Source organism: Salvelinus fontinalis, chromosome 25, assembly GCF_029448725.1.
Source record: "Salvelinus fontinalis isolate EN_2023a chromosome 25, ASM2944872v1, whole genome shotgun sequence".
Classification (NCBI taxonomy): Eukaryota; Metazoa; Chordata; class Actinopteri; order Salmoniformes; family Salmonidae; genus Salvelinus; species Salvelinus fontinalis.
Window position 1 is genome coordinate 7696350 of NC_074689.1, and position 16262 is coordinate 7712611.

The 16262-nt window shown below is 43.8% G+C and overlaps 1 protein-coding gene across 4 annotated transcripts in view; it reads left to right on the plus strand.

The window, feature by feature from the left end:
* drosha (drosha ribonuclease III) overlaps positions 1–16262 on the plus strand; it is a 125731-nt gene that overhangs the window by 35068 nt on the left and 74401 nt on the right. For all 4 annotated transcript variants that reach the window (XM_055881250.1, XM_055881249.1, XM_055881252.1 and 1 more), the window contains 3 exons: positions 990–1049; positions 3515–3614; positions 6100–6202. In XM_055881250.1, the coding sequence (XP_055737225.1) occupies positions 990–1049; positions 3515–3614; positions 6100–6202 (263 nt within the window). The remainder of the gene's footprint in view (positions 1–989; positions 1050–3514; positions 3615–6099; positions 6203–16262) is intronic.

Here is a 16262-nt window from a genome sequence, read left to right on the forward strand (position 1 = left end):
TTTTAGAGGGAGAGAAACCAAAAACCTAGTCATCTCATGGGTCTCCCAGTCAAGGACCGCACGGGTATTGAACCAGCATCTGTAGCAACACAGCTTGTTTGCTATGCAGTGTCTTAGACCGTTGCCCTGTACAACATGACTGGTCGGGAGAGTACTACAGTAAGAGCAAAATAATCAGAGCAAAATAAAATAATCAAAACCTTAGTGTAACAACATTTTTAGTGAGTAATACTGAAGATGTGCACAATTATCAGTTTCTATTTAGGTTTATGTCACCCATTCATTGTCAGAGACACAGTAGGACCCAAAAGCATAATCAGTGCTCTAACTCCCCCTTGCTCTGGTCTGGAGCAATGAAGTGGTGACGCAGGGTACTGTACTAAACCACAAATGACCTCTAAGTACCGCGGCATAATCGCAAAACTTTTAGTGGAGCAACCACTATACATGATTCCATATGTATTATTTCATAGTTTTGGTTTCTTCACTATTATTCTACAATGTAGAAAATAGTAAAAAAAATAATGAAAAACCCTTGAATGAGTAGGTGTTCTAATACTTTTGACCGGTAGTGTATACCTAGCGAATGCAATGTCCCTAAGCCAAGCAGTTGCTGTTTTGCTATGCGGTTTGGCCCTGCACTTAGTTCCATGAGTGAGCTTAAGCATCGTCACCAACCTCTGATGCAGGGGCCTTTTTTATTCCAAAACACCTTTGCATTGTGTGCTATAGATTTGTGAAAGTTTGAGGCTGAATGAATACGCTTGAAGAATTAATAAACTTGATTCAAACATGTACAGGCCATATTTCAGGTCGCTATTGGATTTTCACACCTGATATTTGCCAGATTGTGTTGATTTGGTCTGTCTCAGAGACCTGTGGTTCCTGTGTAAATGTCTGATATACGATAGACTGAGACCTAATAAACACCTCTCTCTCCTCTCTGCCTTCATGTCTCTTTCTTCATTTCTCTCTCTCTCTCTTTTCAGGATCAATCACAACGAGCGGCTGGAGTTTCTCGGCGATGCCGTCGTGGAGTTTCTCACCAGGTGAGATTTACTCTTTCTTTGACGGACGCCTCCGCTAATCGAACATGGCGACAACTCCCCCTCTTCCCCCCCCTCTCCTCCTCTTTATTCTAGTCTGTGATTTCCCCCTAATTGGGTATTCGGTTGTAATTTCACCATAGCTCCTTTCATAGGGCCTGCTGAAATTCTCCATGACAACTAGCAGTTAGCTATGAGAATGTTGTGTGTGTGTTATTGACTGAGTCACTCCCAGGTGAGAGGAGACCGCTGTGGTCCAGGCACCACTCAGCTTGCACTGCCACACCACTCATGACACGGGGCTATTATTACTACACTAGTCGCTGCAACTCTACCTAGATACCTCGGCTGTGTCCCAAATGGAACCATAATCCCAAAGCTGTCATCAAGGCAAAGGGGGACTACTTTGAAGAATCTCAAATATGAAATATATTTTGATTTGTTTAACACTTTTTTGGTTACTACATGATTCCGTGTGTGTTATTTCATAGTGTTGATGTCTTCACTATTGTTTTACAATGTAGAAAATAGTAAAAATATAGAAAAACCCTTGAATGAGTAGGTGTGTCCAAACTTTTGACTGCTACTGTGAATATATACAGTATGTATATATCTCCCTCCCAGCACTGCTGTCTGCTGGATTTAACATTTTTAGAACTCGACAACCAGGAGCCGGGAATATATAGAATATTGAAGTGTTAAAGAGCAGGCTGGCTGATTTGAGATGAGAGATCTTGAGATCTTTCGTGGCCATTTAATGCTTCATCTATTCACCACAGGCTTACCTACCTACGGTCCCTTTAAAAATGTCATGGCGTAACACTCCTTACCAAGGTCTTTTCTTTTGTTCGATCCCTCCTCTCTTCTCCTTCACCTCTCTCCATCCTTGTCCACCTCTTATTGTCGGGATTTATCACAAACAACCACATACTGTAAGCTCTCACACCTGTGCTGCCCAGTGGACAATGCATTCTAGAAAAACTGTTGCATTTAAATACACTGAAGCATGAAATAAAACAAAATCTCTCAACATGCTGATAGACTTTCATTGTTAACCTGTATGCTGATTTTTATTTATTAATTTTTATCATGGTTCGAAAACTAAATTTTAGATTTTTTTGGAAAAAGTATATTTTATTTGTCACATGCTTTGTAAACTACAGGTTTAGACTAACAGTGAAATCCTTACTTTTCCAATAATGCTATGTTTTCTCGAAAAAGCTTTGTTGTACAATTAAAGGTCAATACACTGCATTTCAAACAATCAGCAATAATCTAATGAATTCAGGGCCTGTGGAATTATAACTAAGATAAATATTAGCCTTCTACAACCATAAGACCAACCAAATCCTTCAACAGCGGCTTCTAGATTTCTTAAATGTATACTTTAATACTTTTGAATTTTTCATGGCATCCTATTTGTATTATTTTATGTAAATTGTTTAACCAGCTTTTTTGTTGTTGCAATAATCACTGATCGGGATTTCAAGTCTATGAAAATGCTCTTTTTGTTGCAAATGTAACGAGAACCATTCAAAATGCACATCCACTAATAATGACCAACTTCTTATAGCAGACTTTATAGAAAATTTACTCAGGTCTCAAACAATATCTCGAGCACAAGCCCAAGTGCTAGTGAGTAGCCAGCTAAACATTCTATTTCAAGTCTAGCCAACTTGGATCTATTTGCTTGCTAACAATGTAGAACAGTTGAACTGTTACGAATACACTCTCCTTTCCATCTCCAACTATTTTTAACATCCTGCTCAGTTTGTTCAGATATTGAAATCAATTGGCCTACCTGATAAGAAAATAGTTATTTCTCAGAATGAGAACAAGTTGCTAATTCCTTATATAAATGTATTTTTTTTTGTTGCTCATTGTACATTTATGAAACACAAACTAGACAGCTAGCACATAAGTCTGTGACTTACATGTGTGGCACTGCGCGCGACAAACTGGTACTGTCATATTAGTACGTTCTTCTCTGTTCTACATTTTGGGAGTTGAGACAACCTTTCTGATGATACCATTGTTATGTTCTCACCTATCAGAGTATAATAATGTCTAAGCGTTTCGCTGTCCGATTCTGTTGGACCAAACCTAAAATGCAAATAGCGAGAGTTTAAACTGCTTGTCCGAGAGGAAGAAGTTATCTTTCGTCTTTGTTAGTGGCAGGGGGAGGGGCTCGGTGTCTGCAAGTGGGAATGTACACAGTGGAGAGCAGACGAGACCAAAAAGACAGAACGTTCCTAAAAATGAAAAAAAAAAATGATAACCTTGATTCTGCGATACAGGCATTTGAAACATGGCGGTAATTCGATATATCGCCCAGCCCTAACGGTGACCCATGGTCAGCCATCTTGGATAATAACAAGTCTTTGGTTGCCTGCACACAGCTGGGGATCGTGACCCATCGTCAGCCATCTTGGATCTAACGGCTCTGTTTATGTTTCCTGTCTCCACAGTGTTCATCTGTACTACCTGTTCCCCAGTCTGGAGGAAGGAGGGCTTGCCACCTACAGAACAGCCATTGTACAGAACCAGCACCTGGCCATGCTAGCAAAGGTGAGACTTATACCCTTTTTAGGGACAGTTTCCAGGAAAACGATGTAACACTAGTCCTGGACTAAGAAGTGTGTTCAATGGAGGTTCTCCACTGAACGTATGTTTAAATCCAGGACTAGGCTTAGTCTGTGTCTGGGAAACCGGGAAACCGGCCCATAGTGCAATACTTTTAAACATGGCCAATGGGGATCTGGTCATGTAGTTCACTATGTAGGGCAAAATTCCCCAACTGGCACTGTTAATTTTATTTCTGTAAGTGGAAATTTTTTGGGGGACATAAGACTATAAAAACACATTTACAAATCAGCTCCAAGGGATTTCAAATTAAGAAATTTGTTCCAAAGTATTCCCACGCATAATAGAGAGCGATATGTAATCGTCTACAAATATCAGCAAGGTTTGAAATGATTGTTTTCGACATATCCGTTGGAGCTTGTCGCTGCACATTTTTTTTGTTGCTACTACTTATGTCAATTGTCCATGTTTGAGTGCATCAAAACCGTGATGTGTCATGGGTAAATTGTGACCGACTGACTGAGCTACGAATAATATTGAGTGGTTATTGATGATGCAAGATGATTTGTAGATTTGACTTTAAAGTCGGCTGCAATGTCGAACACGCCCATTATGTTCCCGGACCCCTGAACATCCGCTCAAGAAGAAATCGGCCCAGGTTGAATGATCCCTGATGTAGGGATGTAGTTGATGATCCCTGATGTAGTTAAATAACGGTTCAATAGAAATAAAAGACTTGTATGGGATCGGGTGCCATTTCAAACACAGCCTAAGACGGTTCTACTCTAAAGGTCAACAGAGTGTGGATATGAGCACCAATAAGAGAGTGTTCACCACAGAGATGGATAGAAACCAGTTTTTATTGTTTCTGCCTCTCCTTTATAACTTCCTTGTAAGAGTACACAGGGGAGAGAAGTAATTCTGTCTCCCCCCCCACCACACCCCTCTCATCTCTCTTTCTCTCTATTTTCCCTCTTCTGTCTGTAATTAGAGTTAAAAGGTTGTTGTTCTTAGGTCTAGTATTAGTGTTGCAGGTTCCCTACGGACCGTTCCCAACTTCCCCCATTCCGAGATGCCACTCTCCTGAAGCAGCAGCATATTACCAAGCTCACACACACACACACACACACACACAAAACACACACACCTCTCGGCCCCTCTCCTGTGGCAACAGCGTATTGCCAAAAACATGCCAAACACTTCTGCCTGCCATACTACTGGCACTGTTGTTGGAGAAAGAACACTAATCATCCCATGATGTGGAGAAAAGCAATTAAATCTTTAATCTTTCATGTTGCTCCCCCCTGAATACCAAGATGCAGCTGCCTGCATTCATGTTAGCGCTATCGCTGGGTGCATGAATCCCAAGTGGCACTCAATACCCCTATATAGTGCACTACTTTTGACCAGAGCCCTATGGGTCCTGGTAAAAAGTATGCGCTACTTAGGGCAATAGGGTGCTATTTGGGACGCATAGGGTGCTATTTGGGACGCAACCTCTCTTTGGCTCGTTTCAATTTGCCATTTACAGGAAAGTGAGTGTGATACAATATGCAACGGTTGCCAAGTTGTTTCCCAGTTCTTCTTAAGCCAGCGAAACATCTACTCCTTCTCTGCACAAGAACACTTGTAATTATCTCTTGAAAAATGTTTTCAGAAAGCAACAAGCGTAAGCCGACACTTCACTTGTAAAACTTGAAAGTCGAACAGCAAGTTCCCTGTAAGTTATTTAGGCCTAGTATTTATATTCATTTTTTTCCCTTCCAAATGTAATTATCACGTTTATCTTTCTAATTAATGAATCGTCTGAAGTTGTTGATGCATAGTCATGTATTTTAATTTTAATTTGGTAAAGTAGCTACATTGCTATTGCAAACAATACTTGCAAACAATACTTGATATCAACTGGAAAATAAGACTGCACACATTGTTAATATAGAAACAAATGCACAGGTCACTTATTTGAGAGGATTGATACTATTTGAGATGAAAACAAACAAATATGACTCGCAAGTGGCACCCTATTCCCTATATAGTGCACTACTTTTGACCAGGGCCGACACAGTGAGAGCTTACAGATCAGGGCACAGCTGGCTACTCTGTCTCTCTCTACTATAGACCTTTTACTGTAGTTGAGTATCATGTCGAACAGAACAGTATAGAGTGACTCGGACTGGCGGATTCGGAACCTTTTCAACCCCAAAAGATCACCACCTGGCCGGTCGCTGTATCAGGTAAACATGGAAGTGGCCAGTGTGTAGTTGTCAAAGTACCACCAGGAGAAACCGTTATCATATAACAGCGATGGTGTTAATTTTTATTTTTTATTTTTTAAAAGCTAGTACTTTTCAGACCACGCTAGTAGAAAATGTGCCATACTGGCCCAGCAGGCCAGTGAACTGTTGCTTTTCCTAGTATTGCATGGTACAAATTGTGACTGTATGTGTTGGTATGTTTCATGCTCTGCCAGAAACTGGAGTTGGATCGCTTCATGCTGTATGCCCACGGCCCAGACCTCTGTAGGGAGTCAGACCTGAGGCATGCCATGGCCAACTGCTTTGAAGCGCTCATAGGTGAGTGTACCGATGTGTGTGACTTCTCTATCTCTGTCTCGCGCTGTATGTCTTTGTTAGCTATGTACCGTAGCTACACTGAACAAAAATATTAACTTAACTTGCAACAATTTCAAAGATTTTACAGAGTATTTATATAAGGAAATCAGTTAATTGAAATAATTTCATTAGGCCCTAATCTATAGACTTCACATGACTGGGAAGACAAATATGCCACTGTTGGTCACATATCTTTAAATAAAAGGAAGAGGCGTGGATCATAAAACCAATCAGTAGCTGGTGTGATCACCATTTGACTCATCTCCTTTGCATAGAGATGATCAGGCTGTTGATTGTGGCCTGTGGAATGTTGTCCCACTCCTCTTCAATGGCTGTGTGAATTTGCTGGATATTGGTTGGAACTGGAACACGCTGTCGTACACGTCAATCCAGAGCATCCCGAACATGCTCAACGGGTGACATGTCTGGTGAGTATGCAGGCTGTGGAAGAACTGGGACATTTTCAGCTTGCAGGAATTATGTACAGATCCTTGCGACATGGGGCTGTGCATTATCATGCTGAAACATGAGGTGATGGCGGCGGATGAATGTCACGACAATGAGCCTCGGGATCTCGTCACAGTATTTCTGCGCGTTTCAAATTGCCATCGATAAAATGCAATTCTGTTCATTGTCCGTAGCTTATGCCTGCGCCATACCACAACCCCACCGCCACCACGGGGACTCTGTTCACAACGTTGACATCATCAAACCGCTCGTCCAAACGACGCCATACACGCTGTCTGCCATCTGCCCGGTGCAGTTGAAACCGGGATTAATCTGTGAAGAGCAAACTTCTCCAGCGTGCCAGTGGCCATCGAAGGTGAACATTTGCCCACTGAAGTCCGTTACAATGCCAAACTGCAGTCAGGTCAAGACCCTGGTGAGGTCTATGAGCACCCCTGGGACAATTTCTTACAGTTTGTGTAGAAATTCTGTGGTTGTGCAAACCCTGTTTCATCAGCTGTCCGGGTTGCTGTTCTCTGTCGGACCCGTAGGTGAAGAAGCCAGATGTGAAGGTCCTGGGCTGGCATGGTTATATGTGGTCTGCGGTTGTGAGGCTGGTTGGATGTGCTTCCAAATCCTCTAGGGAAATTAACATCAAATTATCTGGCAACTGCTCTGGTTGACATTCCTGTAGTCAGCATGCCAATATAAACACAACATGTAAAGTGTTGGTTTCATGAGCTGAAATAAAAGATCTCAGAAATGTTCCGTACGCACACAAAGCTTATTTCTCTCAAATTTGTGCACAAATTTGTTCACATCCCTGTTAGTGAACATCTCTCCTTTGCCAAGATAATTGATCCATCTGTCACTTGTGGCATATCAAGAAGCTGCTTAAACAGCATGATCATTACACAGGTGCTTCTTGTGCTGGGAACAATAAAAGGCCACTCTAAAATGTGCAGTTTTGTCACACAACACAGATGTCTCAAGTTTTGTGGGAGCATGCAATTGGCATGCCTACTGCAGGAATGTGCAACAGAGCTATTGCCGGAGAATTGAATCCTCATTTCTCTACCATATGCCGCCTCCAACGTCATTTAGAGAATTTGGCAGTATACTCAACCGGCCTCAACCGCAGACCACGTGTAACCACGCCAGCCCAGGACCTCCACATCCAGCTTCTTCACCTGTGGGGTCATCTGACGAGGTGCTGAGGAATATTTCTGTCTGTAATAAAGCCCTTTTTATGAGGAAAACTCATTCCGATTGGCTGGGCCTGGCTGCTCCTTCTTTCTTACTCTTTTTTGTCTCTCTTTTACTGTCTGCAATCTCACTGTAATAAGTAGTGAATAAACATGTGTGATGCCACAGACAGACAGAGGACCCAGTGAGAGAGGGCCTGGCTGCCAGAGAGGCTGAGGAGCCTCCAGTGATGGTTTTGGATCACTAACTCAAAATAGGCCCCTCATGTCGAGAAGTGCGCTGGCGAGTGAGCAAGCGCACACAAGCACTTCTGTTGAAATTGCTTGTCTTGATGTGCCTATTCTTTTGTGACACTTCTGTCATCTCTGCTTCTGTTTTAGCTCCAAGGGTTCCTGAATACCCCTTTTACCCCCCTGTCTTGTCTGTCTAACGCTCTCTCTCTCTATCTCTCTTTTTCTTTCTCTGAGACAAACCCTGAGTGGAGTCGATGTCATTTCATCCTGTTATCTGTTTCACAGGAAACATGTATATAACACACAGCAGCTCCCACTGTAACATACTCTCACACTTTTCCACTCAAGCACACACACACACACACACACACACACACACACACACACACACACACACACACACACACGCACAAGCAAACATCCCAGGGAACGAGTTTATTTTCTTCTTTAGATGCTTCATTTTGGAACGTATCATTTTTAGACATCACTGATCCTTTCCCGTGCCCTTTATTATTATTCACATAGAATTCAGATTTTTTTTCGCAAATCTTTAATTTGTCCTTTTATAAGAAGAAATATGTAATCTGACATGCATCTGCGTCTATCTTTGAAGAGCGTAGCGAGGAGCGGATGGCTTTAAGGGGTTGTTGGATGTGTTTAGTGACCCTCGTTTTATTTGTTTATGCGCCGCCGTGACCCTTGAACCCTGGCTATGCAGCAAGTAGTCGGAAGCAGCAGATAACCTCCTACTTTGCATGGGCAGACTGACTCTCCTGTCTCGCTGTGGCACACACAGACACAGTGTCTATTTCTGCTAACCTTGAGGCGGGGCCACTTTGTGCCAGGGAGTGAGAGAGGGAGAGGAATGAAAGAATGGCGGGAGGGAAGGAGAGGGGTGGAAAGGTGGAATCTGCAATGCAAAATAGATGCCCGCAACCCTGCATTATTCAAAATGTTAAATGGATAATATAGCTTTTTTTTTTTTTTTACATCTCTCGTCCTTAACTTCCGTTCTCATTTGAGCTCTTGTGGCTCTGCTCGCCTTTACATTCTCGTTCTCACTTTACCTCTTGTCATGGAAACAAAATACTTTCTCCCTCAGCCTAGTCGGTGGAGCTGCAGCACATCTTCCCTCCCCCCTTTCCCCACCCCCTTCCGTCCTATAGAAACATTTCCAAAGAGGAAAGAATTGAAAAGAAGAAAGGAGCTCCGTTCTGTTTTATGGCCCTAATTTCCTTGTACAGTTGATCTGTGGATTATAGTGTGTCAGCAGCTGCCGGGAAACGCTGCGATGCAGATGATGGATCATTGTGAGGCCCTCTCTTCTCTCTAGTCTCTAAGCTCTTCCTATTAAAAGAGAGGAGGGAAAAGGATTATCTTTCAGTGGTCTGAATATCAGATTTACACAATGTTCGAGACTGTGTATTCACTGAGTGAGAACAGCTCCATTGTTAATTGCTGCGGAGGGTGGCAGTGGAGGGATAGTTCTCTGTGCTGCTCTTCATTCTCAATCTTTCTCTCGCCCTCTCTCCCCCTCAACCCCTTTTAGTTTGGAATAGTTAAGATGTTTGATGTGGAAATGTAATCAGCAGGCTCTGTGCAGCGACGGCGGTGGCAGAGTTTCATTTATATTTTAGCTTGGTTTATTTTGTCCTTAATGTGCGCCTGCTTTTTGTGCCCGTTGGGTGGCCAGGCTGGAGCAAAATGGAACGGAGAGGGAGAAAAACTGCTTTATTTGTATTTGATGGATTAGAGCCAATGCTTATTTGAATAATTCATTTCAAGTTATTAATGTGACTGTCAGACACTGATATTTGGAGCCCTGGACCCTGTTCATTGGTCATTGAAAGGGCCACTGGGTATTACATTTTTTCCCCTAAAGATAACTGTAGCGAACATCAGTAAAGGAGGTGGTCCTGTGTGGCTCAGTCGGTAGAGCATAGTGCTTGCAACGCCAATGTGTGTGGGTTTGATTCCCGCTGGGGCCACCTTGCATAAAATGTATGCACATTTGTGTAATAAAGTCTGCTAAATGGCATATATTATGTATTTTATATAGTCAGTCTGGATAAGAGCCACTGCTTAATTACTAATGTAAATGTAGCAGCAGCCTTCACCTAAACCTGACGCAAGAGAACATGCATATTACAGTTGTTAATGACATGAATGGCCCTGGTTTGTGTCCCAAATGGCACCCTATTCCCTTTATAGTGAATGACTATTGAACAGAGCCCTATGGGCACTGTAAAGTAAATAGGGTGTCATTTGTGAAGCATCCTAGGTCTACAGTGCCTTCAGAAAGTATTTACGCCCCTTGACTTTTTCTACATTTTGTTGTGTTATTACTGTTGGAAACACCTTTGGCAGTGATTACAGCTGTGTCTTTTTGAGTAAGTCTCAGAGCTTTTCACACCTGGATTGTACTTGTACTTGTTTTTGTTTTGTTTTGTTTTACACATCTACCAATCGGTGCCCTTTTGAGGCAATCGAAAACGTAAGGTTACTTCCGTAACCCCGGTTCTCCGATATTATGAGTGTGATCTCACCTGTGGGGTTCTCGTACCGCCTTTTCTCTCGGAAGCACCAATCGAAAACGTCTGAGTGGTGAATGAGGTGCGACCCACATTTCCATAAAAGGAACCACTCTCCCGCCCTCTGGTCATCCTCATGCTTGCTTCTCGTCCTCACACTCTTGCCAACAGGGTTTTGATATATCATATGTGGGGATATGGCCAACTCCCATATCGCAAAACACGCCAGGGAAGTCCCAATATAGCGACCCTTAGAGGTCCCCAAACTAAGGGGGTATGCGCCAAGGATGTGCAGAAAACAACCCATTGGGAAAACCTCATGAAGTGAGTGGCAGACCAATATATGGCTAAAATCTCAGTTTAATGAGACCTGTCCCAAAAACAGTGCCCAGGAGGTGAAGTCCTCTATAGGATATAATTTTTATTTGATTTAACTAGGCAAGTTTGTTAAGAACAAATTCTTATTCACAGTGACGGTCTACCGGGGAACAGTGGGTTTACTGCTGTGTTCAGGGGCAGAACGACAGATTTTTACCTTGTCAGCTCTGGGATTCAGCAACCTTTCGGGTTACTGGCGCAACGCTCTAACCACTAAGCTACATGCCGCACTGTGAAATCACCCTTGCCTTTATACATAATTTCTTGCCTTCGGAAAGTATTCAGACCCCTTGACTTTTTCCAGTTTGTTACATTACAGCCTTCTTCTAAAATTGATTAAATCGTTTTTTTTCCCTCTTCAATCTACATACAATACTCCATAATGACAAGCAAAAATAGGTTTGTCGAAATCTGTGCCAATTTCTTACATGCATGCATACATTTTACGTAAGGGTGGTCCCAGGAATCAAACCCACTATCCTGGCATTGCAAGTGCCATGCTCTGCCTACTGAGCTATAGAGGACCACAATCCTTGTCATTTCATGTGTACTGTATTTACAAGGTCTCTCTTCTGACTTCTCTCTTAAAATCGGATCGATTGCCATTTTGTGTGTACTGCATGTATGTCCGAAGACTCTCCTTTCTCTCTGTCTGAGATTTTTAAACATGAACCATTATCATTTTTCTTTTATTGTACGAACAAGGCATAGATATCTTTTAATTAATGCATTATACCGTGCATTCGGGAAAGTATTCAGACTCCTTCACTTTTTTCACATTTTGTTACATTACAGCCTTATTCTAAAATGTATTTTTTTTAAACAACAAATCTACACATAATACTCCATAACGACAAAGCAAATACAGGTTTTTAGAAATTATGTCAACTGTTAAATTTACATAAGTATTCAGACCCTTTACTCAGTACTTTGTTGAAGCACCTTTGGCAGCGATTACAGCCTCGAGTCTTCTTGGGTATGACGTTACAACCTTGGCACACCTGTATTTGGGAAGTTTCTCCTATTTTTCTCTGCAGATCCTCTCAAGCTCTGTCAGGTTGGATGGGGAGCGTCGCTGCACAGCTATAATCAGGGTCCAACTCCGGGCTCTGACTGGGCCTTTTCAAGGACATTCAGAGACTTGTCTTGAAGCCACTCCTGCGTTGTCTTGACTGTATGCTTAGGGTCCTCAGGTCCTGAGTGCTTTGGAGCAGGTTTTCATCAAAGATTTCTCTGTACTTTGCGCCTTTCATCTTTGCCTCGATCCTGACTAGTTTCACAGTCCATGCTGCTGAAAAACATCCCCACAACATGATGCTGCCACCATGCTTCACTGTAAGGATGGTGCCAGGTTTCCTCCCGACGTGACGCTTGTCATTCAGGCCGAAGAGTTCAATCTTGGTTTCATCAGACCAGAGAATCTTGTTTCTTGAGTCTTTAGGTGCCTTCTGGCAAACCCCAAGTGGGCTGTCATGTTCCTTTTACTGAGGAGTGGCTTCTGTCTGGCCACTCTACCATAAAGGCCTAATTGGTGGAGTGCTGCAGAGATGGTTGTCCTTCTGGATGGTTCTCCCATCTCCACAGAGGAACTCTGGAGCTCTGTCAGAGTGACCATCAGGTTCTTGGTCACCTCCTTGACCAAGGCCCTTCTCCACCGATTGCTCAGTTTGGCTTGGCGGCCAGTCCTAGGAAGATTCTTGGTGGTTCCAAACTTCTTCCATGTAAGAATGATTGAGGCCACTGTGTTGCAGACATTTTTTGGTACCTTTCCCAAGTTCTGTGCCTCGACATAATCCTGTCTCGGAGCTCAACAGTCAATTCCTTCGACCTCATGGCTTGGTTTTTGCTCTGACATGCACTGTCAACTGTGGGACCTGATATAGACAGGTGTGTGCTTTTTCAAATCATGTCCAATCAATTAAATGTACCACCGGTGGACTCCAATCAAGTTGTAGAAACATCTTAAGGATGATCAATGGAAACACTGCACCTGAGCTCAATTTGGAGTCATAGCAAAGGGTCTGAATACTTATGTTAAGTGTTTAAAAAATTTTTTTTTACTAGATTTGCAGAAATTTCTAAACTGTTTTCTCTTTTTGGGGTATGGGGTATTGTATGTAGATGGAGGATTTTTTTAAATGTAATTTAATAAGGCTGTAACGTAACAAAATGTGGAAAAAGCCAAGGGGTCTGAATACTTTCCGATGGCACTGTAAATCAATATGATGGTCTCCATGATTCGGAAGGATACAATCAAAAAGGGAAGGCCCACCCTCTTTTCTGAAAGTCATATCACAATGAGTGAAGAGCATGACACTCTTGCCCGAGCTCTCCTACAATCCAAGTGGGTGCGAGACGCACACACTGGACAATGACGGGGAAGGCGACACGCGAAAAGCCGTATGCTCTAAGTTGCAATAATGGGAAAAAAGCGACCTGGGCCAAAATATGGGGGTTAGGTATATTAACCTGAAAAACTTCTGGGCAGACTTTTGCCACGAACAGTAGCTGGTAGAGCACAGTCCATCCATATGTTAGACACGAAGGGGAAGGGCAGTAGTAAAGTGAAAGGAACAATATGTCTTCTCCACGCTTTTTAGAGACTATGAGCTGCTGTGAATGGATTGTAAAGCACAATAGTCACATCCCAAGCTAAAAGCTTAGAGGCTGTGCATAAGCAACGTGCCTCCCTAAGAGACTGCAGCACAATTATGGATAAACTGTATACTTCGGAGCTTGGCATGCTGAGAAAATGACAAATGGACATCGACAAGATTAACCTTCTCTCCGTGCAAAAGTACGGCAATGGCACAGGACCATGGATAAACAGAGTGGAGGGAGAAACAATCTCTATAGTCATACTACTTCTCCACAACAACAAAAAACACCTGAACTGTGAAGACCGAGATCGTGCAGAAGAGGCTGGCACTATTTTCCGAGAGTTGCAGGCCTGTCTTTCCTTTTTTCTTTTTGTGTGGGCGGGGGGGTTAAAATCATGGGCAGTAGGACGGCTGCATCACTGGTTTGTCTTGGACCTGCACCGTGGAGGAGTGTTGTCATGAGTGAAGATGGTTCCTCAGCTGCTCGCTCCCATGAGATGGGGAGATGGGGAGGTAGGGCAGGTAGTGCCCGGTTGCATGAACCAATCGCAGTAAAAAACAGGATGAGGAAAAGCTGAGGCTTTGTGGACTCTGGAGTACCAGATAGCTGTCTGGGCCTGAAATCCCATTTTATTTGTCACATGCTTCGTCAACAACAGGTGTAAACTAACAGTGAAATGCTTACTTACGGCCCTTCCCAGCAATGCAGAAAAATACTAACACAAGGAATACCTTTTGGATCTCTGTTCCTGAGATCCACAACGTAAAGGCAAGAAGAACTATACTAACTGATCTCTATCTCAATGGAGAGTGTTCTCCATAAGTCATCTTGGAGTGAACCCTGGAAACCTGTCCTACTGTTGAACAGGGGAGCGGGTGGTTAGGGTTCCCCTGACTTGTACAGAGTAGCAGTGCCCCTCTGGCAGGAAACCGGAGCGCCACATTCTATGAAATAAGATGTTATTTGCAACATGCATCGTAAACAACGGGTGTAGACCAGGGCTCTCCAACCCTGTTCCTGGAGAGCGACCCTCCTGTAGGTTTTCTCTCCAACCCCGGTTGTAACTAACCTGATTTCAACACATCAACCGGGTAGCTATTTAATTAGCTATTTAGCATTCTTGTTTAGCAGTCTTATAGCTTGGGGGTGGAAGCTGTTCAGGGTGCTGTTGGTTTCAGACTTGGCGCACTGGTACCGCTTGCCGTGCTGCAGCAGAGACAACAGTGTTTGGCTTGGGTGGCTGGAGCCTTTGACAATTTTCCAGGCCTTCTTGGTATGGAGGTCCTGGATGGCAGGAAGCTCGGCCCCGGTGATGTACTAGGCCGTTCTCACCTCCCTCTGTAGTGTCTTGTGGTTGGGTGCCTTGCAGTTACCATACCAAGCGCTGACGCAACTAGTCAAGATGCTCTCAATAGAGCAGCTGTAGAACCTTTTTGAGGATTTGAGGGCCCAAGCCAAATCTTTTCAGCCTCCTGAGGGGAAGGAGGTGCTGTCGTGCCCTCTTCACAACATGAGTGGGTGCGTGTGGACCATGTTAGTTCCTTAGTGATGTGGACACGAGGAACTTGAAGCTCTCGATCCGCTCCACTAGAGCCCTATCGATGTGAATGGGGGCATGCTCTCCCCTCTGTTTCCTGTAGTCCAAGATGTTGCTGATGTTGAGGTTGTTGTTGTTGAGGTTGTTGTCCTGGTCACGCAGTGAGTTGCTGCACAGATAAAAACATATGTTTTTGCGTAACCTAGCACTGCTATATTAATTCTGAGAGAGGAAGGAGTATCAATCGTTAAACCCAAAGAGAGAGTGGGTAGGGCAGAGAGCCGTAGGAGGGATGGAAAGGTGTATCCTTGCTGCAGCGTAAGACTGCTTCGCTACAGGTTTGGCCTGTTTCAAGGTCCTAGCCGGAGTCTTAGCAGACTGCGGTGTAGTTGGGGACCTCAGTCCACCAAAGCCAGCTTGTTGCCCACTCCCAGCTGTGAGGCAGGGACGAGATGCAGGAACCAACGGGCTGCCACGGGGCCTAGGTCTGCGGGGCAGGCGGAAGTTAAAGGCTTCGCTTTCCTTTTTGCACGTCACGCTTCTGCCGCATGGCGGCGAACATCTCCTCGGGTGTCACAGGGGCATCCATAAGGTCCCCTTTCTGTTTTTCTGTTAAGCTAGATAAGCTCAGCCAAAGTGTCCTTTGGGAGCACCACCAATACGCTCATGGTTCGACCCCAGCTTCGGAGGGCACTATGAGAGGAACGGAGGCTCAAGTCTGTAATCATACACATCTCCCAAGCATCTGGGTCTTAGGTCTCTGAGTCCAGTTGCTTCCCCACCTCCTCCAGTAACTCAGCCTGATAAGCCAACAATAATGAGGTCACGTTCAGGGCTCTAATCGCTTTGGCTGAGGCTTTGTATGTTTTCTAAAAAACAAAGGCAGTATAGCATTCCGCCTATCCAGGGAGTGAAGTGCTGGTGTTGTTATTGACACGGCACAAAGGACTGAGGCGGTGACCTAGTGACGACTCCACCATGGGAGGGTTACAAACCCGGATTTCTCCATATTGTTTATTGCCAGGCTTGGGGTAACCTTAGCAAGAATCCTGCTAGTAAGTGGTTTATCCCACAAGCTCTTGGATTCC